The 10,971-nt window shown below is 44.4% G+C and overlaps 1 protein-coding gene across 4 annotated transcripts; it reads right to left on the reverse strand.

The window, feature by feature from the left end:
* Positions 1-6,052: 6,052 nt before the first annotated feature.
* On the reverse strand, positions 6,053-10,846 carry LOC119842103. Of its 4 annotated transcripts, none has more exons than XM_043495777.1 (2): positions 10,747-10,846; positions 6,053-7,541 (listed from the first exon to the last, which is right to left on the reverse strand). In XM_043495777.1, the coding sequence occupies exon 2, from the start codon at positions 7,488-7,490 to the stop codon at positions 6,747-6,749; it is 744 nt and encodes a 247-aa protein (XP_043351712.1). In that variant the 5' UTR covers positions 7,491-7,541; positions 10,747-10,846; the 3' UTR covers positions 6,053-6,746. The 4 variants fall into 4 exon arrangements, with proteins under 4 accessions (XP_043351712.1, XP_038225948.1, XP_038225946.1 ...); XM_038370020.2 differs by lacking the exon at positions 10,747-10,846 and adding an exon at positions 9,381-9,557; XM_038370018.2 differs by lacking the exon at positions 10,747-10,846 and adding an exon at positions 9,289-9,557.
* Between the last annotated feature and the right edge of the window lie 125 nt (positions 10,847-10,971).

Consider the following 10,971-nt stretch of genomic DNA (forward strand, 5'->3'; position numbering starts at 1 on the left):
TTTTAAATAAACATTCCCCTGGGATGATCCTTTATTGAAAGACAGAAAGAAGTAAAAAGGACACAATTAAGAGAGTGACACTGAACAATCTGATTTCACTCTTAACCTGAGTGAAAGTAAAGTAATAACAAATGGCACAAATGCAGAGAACACAATGGGAGCTTTTCAATTGCTTCCTGGTTGCTGATGTTACCATTAATAACAAGTCAGAATTTTGTACAAATAGGGTTTTTTCATCTAACAGGTTATAGAAGATTGCAGGAGAGAAAAGAACCATTGCAGGGAGCACCTGCCTACAGGTGTAACAGCACTGAAAACAGCACTGAAGCCATCCAGCCACAACACAGGTGTCTAGTTATCAAGCAAGGTAGGACAAGGATCACTGGAAGTTTGGAGCCACTGCTGATCATCCCAGGTCTGCATAATGAGTTAGAGTACATCCACACTACAGAGACATCGCCGTAGCTATGCCAACATAACCCCATGCTGTCCATGCAGCCCACGCTGATGGAAGTGGTTTTTCCATTGGTGTTGGAATACCACCTCCCCAAATGATGGTAGTACATTGATGGAAGCATTTTTCCATCAACATAGCTGCATCTACATAGGGAGTTGGGTGAGCGTAGCTGTGTGGGTCAGGAGTGTGTGTTTCACATCTCTGATCAATGAAGCTATGTTGACCTAACTTTTAAGCATAAACCAAGCCTTATTATTTTCACTCACTGCTCTGCGTTTGTGGTCCTGCTCCAGAACTGATGATCAGCACTAGGAGATACCAGAGCTATTCAGACCTGCATTAGCGGTCTCCAGTGCTCATGTCTGCAGGCAGCCTGCATGGCCTCATCATGGCCCACCACTGCCTTTTCAGGGCAACGAGATGCTGCTGAAATTCCCTCCATTGTGTCTCATGCCCAGCATCAGCCTCCTGGTTCTGACATGAGAGTTGCACTACAGTTAACAACTGGAACAGGACCTAGTCCTGAGCTGGATCCGTGCCTTGTTACAGGTTGGAAGGGAGGCTGTGGGCAGAAATATAGAGTGTACCAAGCTGGAAATGGTTTTCTTTACCGAGTCGGTGGGCTAAGACCACTTCCATCCAGAGGCACAAAAGGAACAGACAGGTTCTCCCACAGTGTACTGCAAAATAATTCATAGAGCAGCACAGCATCATGCAGGGCTATGAACCATGCCCCCAGAAGTCTTAGCACCCCACAGTAGTGAGTGCAGCACCAAGCTGGATGCAGCAATTCAGATTACTCTAGGATCACAATCCTGTTACACATCTCTCTAAGAAAAAAGTGACCATGAAACTGCCAGCATCTAAGCTGTGGATTTCTGCCGTTAGAGGCCAGCCAGTGGTATTTATATGTAAATGGTCTGAACATTTCCGGAAACTTGGATCCACTCAAATCTGAAACATTCCCTGTTATCTCACAAATATAGTTCATGACACAGAACGCCTCTATAATAGGTATGTACATGTTTCCCATTGGGCAGTCCAAGTGGGCTTGTAGACATTCGCACCTTGCCTTCAGCCCACGCTCCACTGCCATCCTGCACCTGCTTAGTGGAGAGCTGAACCACCTTCCACCAGCAAACTGCCCATCAGGGGATGCTTGCATAACCCATGGCAGGACAGGAGAGGCAGCATCAACCAGCAAGCACAGAGACACCATTAATATCCAGGCCACAGGTACTGCACTTCCTGTGATAACTGTGTGTGAGCCTGCCCATGGGGAAAGGGATGCACAGACTCCAGTTCTGTAAGCCCATACCATCCTTAGTCCCAGGAGCTAGGGTTGTTCTCCACACTTCCCATGAAAGGGGAGACAAAGGCTTGGGGCTGTGGAAAGTAGATTGACTAAAGGAATGACACCCGGACTGCCAGAGCACAGCCCTGTTCTCCTTTCCAGGCTGTACTTGTTGCATTACCAGTGATTCAGGTCTCTAGTGTAGAGACAAATACACACGGGAGTACTAGTCCCTAACTAAGGTTCCGATGTGCTACAGTAACAAATGCATAACAATAATAATAATAATAATAATACAGTCTTGGTCCTGATCAGGGTTTGGGGCTATAGCATAGTTTGTGCTTCAGTTACATCAATAAGAGAGGGATCAATCAAAAGAAAAGGGTCATCACAGGATTTTTGTATTGGTTCAACTAAATCAATCTAAACCCACAGCTTTACTTAAACTGGTACAATGTTGTGTGTGGAAACCTGCTAGATTTTCAATTGTCTTGTGGCCAGCTCTTCTGATCCATTAATTTCCCACCACGAACATAGACAGGACCAAAGAAACTTTGGAAACAACTTTGGCTACAGTTCTTCTGGCAGTTGCATTACTGGGACTTTCCACTGAAGGACGCTCAGCAGCAATGGAGGCTGCAGACGCAATACGGCTTTGAATGGTCAGCAATTTATAATTGCAAAGCTGCTCTGCTAGAGAGGGTGCTCTACCCAGGACTAACCATCCCAAACAATTCAAGAGTGTTTACCAACAAAGGAAACTTTGATAGGCTACAAGAGACATTCCAATGCCTACATCTAATTCTAAAGAAGTATTATATATATTATAGAGATAGAGAGATAGATAGATATAAAAACAAAAGGATATATATCATGTTCTTCTTTAGAATTCGACGTCTGTGTGTCTATATATATTTAATTTAATATAGCATAATTATCCATTAGAACTCAGGGAATAAAGCTCCCACTCAAATGTATAAAGATCAAAATTGTTGTAAAGTAGCTTCTACCAAGCTTTGTTTAATTTAGTGATTTAGTCTCTTTTAATTTGAAATGTCCCCAACTTCAAGCTCATACCAAACAAATCAATTAAAAAAAAAAAGTAACTCCCTCATATCAGAAACTGAAATTACATTGAATACTGGAAGAAACAAAAGTGTCTGTTCTGAAAATGAAAAATTCCTGCCATTGACGACTGCCCACTCAACTTTCAGTTAAATTGCAGTACAGTATTTTACAAAAGCTTTAAATTTGATTACGTGGAAAGAAGAAGTGCATAGTGCAGCTGCATTTTTCTAATAAATTACTGACGAACCTGCCACAACACAATGTATCATTATTATAATCACTACACACAGAAGAATAAATAGAACATAAATCTAGCAAATGCTCTGCATTAGTGCTGCAGTCTTAATATGCTTTCTGAAACCATTAGACAGTGGCAAGTTAAGTTAAAAATAGAACCTCCAGACCACTATGAAACAATTATTCTTAGCTTTATGCACGGCAATTTACTTTGCAATATGCAACGGCACTAATTATTGTGACGTTGTGTGTGTTAGCAAAGCCAATGGGGTACCTCCTATGCCATCTTAGTAGAGCCTGTTGTTTCATATATATACCTTCCAGTCTGTGTGCCAAAATTACATATTGATCCTTTCTAGCCTCTGGTATTTTTATCCTAACCTGTGTAACTAATATATTCCCTTTGTCCAGGTTTCAGTTAAATAGAAAATTTGACTAATGCCATGAATGCAATTATGCAAAAAGGCAAAATTCGCCAGCTTCTGCTTTGATCTAATGACCAGGATCATAGGTGGAATTTCTATGGCTGCTGAGAGTTTAGTGTCTCCCCTCGACCTTTTTTTGGGGGGAGGGAAGGAAAAAGTCTTTCATTTAAAGCCAAAATTAAATGTCCAGCCCTCCTCTTTGTGAATGTGAGGTTGTGTGACCTGAGACAGCTGCTACCGAGGTTCAAACAGACACACTCAGACAATACCGCTGAAAGGTGCTAACCAATGCATTCATCTCTGGAACTTGAGACTGAATTGTAACAAATTCAAATGCCAGCACTGTTAACTGTCACAGCTCATCACAGTAGAGACTTCCGCTGTGGTTGGATGTCCAGGAAGCCCCAGGGGAACCAACCTTAAAATGTTAAACAAAATTCCAGTATTGTCAATCTCAAATATTGAAAAAATAATGAGTTCAGTCCCCAAAATGCCATGAGATTTATAAACTAATTAGATAAATAATAATTACATGTAGGGTTCTGTTCTTTGCCTTTTGGGAGCATTTGGATCACATTTTCATGCCTTACTAGGCTACCATAAAGGCTGGAAACTTTTTTTTTTTTTTAAATGGAAACTTAGACTCTAACATGACAACTTGATTCCAGGAGTTGGGGATTCAAGTATAACATAAAATATTGCAAAAAACTCACAGTAAAATGCTGAGAGTTGGCAATGCTGTGACTTCAGTTCTCCAGCCTAAGAAGCCCACACTTACCTAGCATGCGCAGAACCTGATGCAGGATGCACAGTGAAAAAAGATTTTGTGCTCAGGAACGGACCTGGCTAGCTGGCAGTTGCCAGCAATTGGAGTACTTGCCCCAGTCTTACAGCATCTAGACAAGAGCAAGCATGGTTTGTATTGATCACATTGAACCAGGGGTTTCAAACTCAAATGACCACGAGGGCCACATGAGTACTAGTACGTTGGCCTGAGGGCCGCACCATTGACCACCTGCTTCCCCGGTCCTGCCCCCACTCCATTCCTTCCGTGAGGCCCCACTCCTGCCCTGCCTCTTCCCACCCCTTCCCCCAAATCCCATTGCCTGGGAGCTTCGGGGGAGGTACCTGGAGGCACGGCCAGGGGAACACACAGACCCCTGTGCACCCCCTACCCAGGTCCCGGCCACTTCCCAGAGCAGCGCGGGGACAGGGCAGGCAGGCAAGGAGCCTGCCCTGCCTCCGGTGCGCGCCGGGCCAGAGCCGCTCTAAGTAAATGCTGGAAGGCAGGGAGGCCGCAGGGAGCTAGCGGGCCACAGAAAATAACCCTGTGGGCCGTGTGTTTGAGACCCATGCATTAAACCCTGATGAGCTCAATTGGTGCAACCCTTGCATGCCTTTATCTTCATAGAGGGGTCAGCACTGATTAAGCAACATGGATTGCTGACTCCTGCTGGGAGCTAAAGGGTTACTCCTGCATAAAAAAGGCCAAATACTTGGGTGCTGGCTCTGAGTGCTAGAACAGCCTCAGATACTCTGTATTACTGCAAGAGGAAACAATTAGTCTAACTAAGCCAGGTCATATCAAAGACACAGTTAAGCAAGCTGTAAAATCTGCTCTCAGAGCAAGAGCAATATCCCAAACTCCATGTATGTGTAGGCTGATGCTGGTAAGACCGGGCCTGCTAGTACATTCTGTATCACTGGTACAGAAATACCTGCTCCACTAAAACCCTCCCTTGCACAGACACAGCCCTGAGCTACCCTGGGCTTTTCCCTTGAAATTCCTCTCTGGAGCAACTCCACTGGTAACCCTATTGGAAGCCTTAGTGGAGACAAGCTGCTGCCATTCTAAGCACCATGTCATCTATCTGGACCCTCCTTTGAGCAGTGTTAGGTGCATCCTGGTTAAAAAGTGAGGAGTGCCCAGTCTACCCGAGTGCTAGCACTGGCAGAATTACATGGCTGCTAGCAATGGTGGGAAATGTCTAGCGCGGATGGACGCAGCCAAAATCAGAGACAATGAAAGCATTGGTGAAGGTGACAGGTCAGAGAATGGAATGTGGTTGTAAAAGGGTGTAATTTACAACCTAAGGAAGCTGAAGCAAATTTTATAAAACCTCCTTAAGCACTTCCAATTGCTCCAGTATCTTTGCCTTTCCCATTTCTCTTCCATGTAGGCTATGGTCCTTCAGAGGTATTGCACAAACTCCCTAGGTCTAATAAGCCTCTGGATCAGTACATGGGGCTTTAGCAAGCCTGATGGGAGTTTGTGTGCATACATGGCACACACTTTGGCGAGAGACAAATTCACCCCATAAGATCAGCAAACTATCTGGCATCAGACTGTGCAAGGGGCCAGCATAAGATCTATTTAATGCACTGGCAAAATGGATTATGTGACTCATCAGTAAAAAATGGGTCTGATATTGACATGCTTTGTGGATGAGGTTTGCAAGTAGGAAGAGTATGAGGCTTAACAACGGTTCCCAGAAGTTTAGATCAAATCCAATCAAAATGAATTTGCACAAAAATCTGAGAACTAACATTATTAAAACTACACACAGGGCATTTACAATGACAAGCTTTTATACAAATCAGGTGAACACATTTCACTGATAATAAAACTAATTTGAATGCTTGAAAGCAGTTTGAACTTTTATTGAACAAGAACAGTTTCAACAAGGACTTTATCATAAAGCCAGAAGGAATGAGACAGTGACACAGTGATCTTGCCTGCAGAACTTGCTCTACTCACATTCATTTGACTCATTTTGATGTCTCTACGGCCTTTTGTTAGGATTGTTTTTTGCCCTTATTACCACAGTACGATTATATTTCTCTCAGCACACCAATAACAATACTAGGAGCTCTGTAGACCTGATTCCTAGTAACTTTTACCTGCACCAAGAAGACACCCAACATTAACATGCAAAAAAACCCTTCAACCATCTAATCTATTGAGACATGTATGCAATGCTCATCACCGCTGGCATGAAGGTCTTACCAATATTTGGAAAATATCTTTTGGCAGCACTGTTACAATTGTCCCCAGTTGTAATTGGGATAAACCTGTGGCCTCCCAAAGATCAAACACATGGAATTTGTACCACACTGAGTGCCTGTTTCTGCCTTCATAACTCAAGCACTGTTCCCATTGGAACTCCCCACAGGGAGTTTCCCAATGCTGACTGGTTTCCTGGGATTTCCTTTACTCTTCTATAGGAAGGATCCAAAGCCCGGGTACTGTAGGGGAGCTGTGCTATTACATCTGCCCTGTAGATACAACCAGGCTTCTGCTCTTCCAGGATCGCATGAGGTTGTTGATCTGGATTTTGAGGTTACTATAGTCTTTGCCTGCCAGCTTTGGCTTCCATCTCTTTGCCGCTTTGAACGCTGCATTCACGAGATTGGGCGACAGGGCAGTTTTCTGACGCGTGCCAGACACATTGGCCTTTCCCTGCCACTGCTGGTAATAATCCCGCGGCATCATGTGTCTGAACACTGCCAGGGCATATTTGGCAATGTCGCCCTCGGCCTCCTCAAACAGTCTCCTGTCCTCCTCAGGGGAGATGTGCAGGAGGAAGCTGTCAAATATGCTGGTTGCTGCAGGAGGGTTATGGGGCAGGGACTGTCCCTCAGGGGTAAATGGAACCTCTTCTGATTCCACAGCTTCAGGGTGTCCAGCTGGCAAATTGGTTCCAATTCTCCCACAATCCATTGCCCTCATTTCATCCATCTCTGCCAGGGGTATCTGGATCTCCCCCACCTTGGGAATCAGGACAGTGCCTGTGGGGTGGCCAGCCACATCTGGGAGTGGGGCTCGTGCGAGACCAGACAGTCTGGACTCCATTGTGGACACTCTCTTTGTCAAATCCTGGACACGCTCACCTAGACTCTGATTCTCTCTTGTCACTTGCTGCAGCACCTGGATCAGTAAGCAGACTGTTGCATTCCCACGTGGCAGCGATGGTTTGAAGAAGATGCCTACGGGTGGGGATTCCTCCATCGTGGGCAAATCCTTTTGGTGGTCTCCACTCTCAGCAATGATTCTTTTCAACTGAAACGCATATAAATAATGTATCAGATTAGCGTGCAGCCCATGTGAAACACTATAGTCTGTCCATACACCCTGTGTTTGGTGTGTTTAGGGTTCTAATAGGGGTGGGGTGGGCGACAGGAACACACAACATCTATTCACCCAAGCCAGTGTCCTGCAAGCACTTACTCCTGTTCTTCACTAGATGCACATGAACAGTCTCATTGTATGTGCTTGCAGGATTGCGCCACAAGCTGATAAAGGACAGACTCCCATTGTACAACTTGGTTTGCACAGGAGCCACATGGAGGAGTCAATGCTGTCTAGTCTGTGATTTCAACACCAGCATCGCTGCCTACCACTCGCTCCCTGGTTGCACAAGTACTACCTGTACTAGCCAAAGCCCCAGTTTCTAACACAGGGTGTCAATAGAGGGAACAGCTGAACACTGTCTGTCTGCATCTACACTTGCAGTTAAGCTACATCCAGCACTAGTCTGGCTGCAGATACAGGTATAATTGTGGCATAGAGCAGCCCTGTAAAGATGGAGAGATCAAGTATAAGCAGTGTGGAGGGAAATGGGACAGGTCCTCTGCCTCTTTATAGTTCTAAGAATAGCAACCATGGCCTCTCTGAAGAAATCTTGGCCCATTCTCAACACATGTGTGCACCTGCGCGTATTCAGAGTCAGCACAGATCCACCATCATGGCATGGCCAGGAGTGCAGGGGGTCCTGTGTATGCACACTCCACCCACTCTCCAGTCATGGAGGGCTGCTCAGGGGTGTACACAGCACAAAAAGGCCAGTGGGAATCCCCACTGGTTGCTTTGGGTTTTAGTTTTGGGACATAATTTCCTCAAAGGGACATTTCAGTCACTGCTGAATTACACATCAGATGTAAAAACAAACAAACCAAACAACCCTGACAGGGCTAGAATTAAATAGTTTTATGACCCTAATTTAAACAATCTGGGTAAATTAACATGTTTGAATTTTTGCTCATTTGGACAGTGACAGTAGGCTGGTCAATTTCAGGATTTTTAAGTCAGTCAATTTCACATCAATGAAATTAACAATTAACTTCTCCATTCTAACAATGATCCTTTCAAATAAGAATAATATTTAAATTAAAGAAAAAAAAAGAAACTGCATTAATTCACTTAATGTCATGAAAATATTTCTATTTATATCAGGGATTTTTAATCAGAAATTGATACAGACTTTTTTTTTTAAAAAAATACAAACACCTGTGGGGCCAAATTAAAGATAACCCTAAAAAAATTGAGGGTAGAGTGAGGCATGCCTCTCTCCCCCCAAAAGTGAAAATATTCCATGATTATTTAAAGAATCATTCCCCTGCAGTGTTTACAATTTTAATATTGCAACATTTAGTTAGTGTATGAGAACCAGGAGGAAAACTCGCTACTCGTTTTTTTCTGGGCAAGCTAAGAGAAAGGCATACAGGAAACAGCATAAACAGCTACAAGGAAACTAGGTTTTAAGTTGCTTAACTGCTCTGTAATTAACAGCATAAGATTAATGTATAACGTTTACTCCAACAACATGTATTCCAAAGAAAAGTGCATTAAGACAATATTTATAAATACCCCAATAGGTACATCTGATTACAGATAGGAGGGAGTCATTGACAGAATGCCTACAATATCACATAGGAAGCAGATAGTCTGATAGAGTAGGACTTAAGGAAATGAAGCTCCAAATTAGAAAACAGAACTTTCACAGCTGTTTTAAAATAATTTATCTTACAACTTTGAAGGTTGTGTTAGCCATACAACAGCTGCAAATATCTCCTGCAGTTCTTTGCAATCTAATAGACACTGCAATGTCTGATGCCTTACTCTACATTATGAGGAAAAAGGTCCTGTTGAGGAGTGTAGTGAGGTGACTACCCCACTCCAGCAGAACAGGGGGTTAAAAGCAGCCTGGAAGAAGGCTGCAGCTGGGATAAAAGGAGTGAGAGCAGCTGAGGGACTAGCTGACCACAGGTGTGGCCAGCTCAATCAGGGCCCAGCTGGCCCTGATAAGAGGGCTGGGGGCTAGGAGCTAAAGGAGTCTCACTCTAGCCCTGGAGTAGGAAGGGATAGCTGCCTAGGAGCATAGTACTAGAAGCAGAGTAGTGCTGGGGAAGGGTAAGAGGAGCTGGGAAGCTCCAGCCTGGCAACTCCCTAGGCTGTAGGTCTTGTTAAAGGCCTAGAAGAGGTACTGGGGTTGTAGGGTGTACCCTGGGAATAGATAGAGGTAGCTGGTCCCACCCCCTTGCTAGCGATGAGTGGCCATTACAGACTGCAGTCTGTCCTAGTGAATGGGAGCTACATGACAACTAGCAGTAGCCACTGAGGAAAGGTGGACGCAGAGCGTTGGGTTCCTCTGGGTGGGGACTGCTGGGGGCAGAACCCCAGAGTAAGGGACACTGGGGTCTGGGAGGGACACAGGGCCTGAGCCAGGTGAGACACCGGTCAGCAGAAGGCCCTCCAAGGCTGGAGATTGAGCTAATTCCTGAGGCAACCAGCCAGAGGCACTGCAGTGGTGAGTCTGCAATCTGCTACAGGGAGGAATGAATAAATCGGCTGCTTCTGAAGGAGAGCTGTGTGTAGCTTGAAAGCTTGTTTCTTTCACCAACAGAAGTTGGTCCAATAAAATATATCATCTCACCCATCTTGTGTCTCTGAGATCATTCAGTTATGGAGAAAGTAAAGCGTTTTGAAAAGGAATCATTTTAACATGCAGTGAAACCTACCAAAGATCATTTATACTGCAGTACTGCCCAAAGGCCATTACCAGTTTGGGCCGCATTGTGCAAGGGGCTATATAAATTCATAAAGGACAGTCTCTGCACCAAAGGCAATAAGAAATGGACTTTTCTCCGTGGCTCTCGTGGCTGCTTAAGTTAAGTTATTTCGTTTAGGATTTATCTGCCTTTTTCATTTTTAAACAAAGGACACTTTGAATTTGTCCTGCTTGGTTTCAAATGCTAGTGAAATTTATTGCTATGACAACCCCAAACCTCCACCATTAGGAAACAAAGTTAAATTAAGTAGAAACAGAAGTGAGAGGCCTTTGCACTTCGTTCACCTCAGACATCTATACCCCGAAGGCAGACGGTTCCACCCCCAGTCCCTTCCCCAAACAAAACTCTAGGAGGGTAAACAATACTGCAGAGAGATGATTACAGCATAGATATTGGAATAAAGAAATAGCTCATACCTTGCTAAACCAGAATAGGAGGGACAGTGACAGCAGCAAGACTAGCAACAGGACTCAAATTTTCTGAGGCCACAGAGGAACTGACCGAGGTAGTTGTGCTTTATACAGGACCAGGCATTCTATGCTTCCATTCTGATGCAATCACGTCACCATTGGCTGGATTTGAATCTTGGGGGCAGCGCTTCCAGAAAGCAACCAACGTGTAGAAAGCTAGAGCTTTTACCC

The sequence above is a fragment of the Dermochelys coriacea genome, chromosome 13, assembly GCF_009764565.3.
Source record: "Dermochelys coriacea isolate rDerCor1 chromosome 13, rDerCor1.pri.v4, whole genome shotgun sequence".
Classification (NCBI taxonomy): domain Eukaryota; kingdom Metazoa; phylum Chordata; order Testudines; family Dermochelyidae; genus Dermochelys; species Dermochelys coriacea.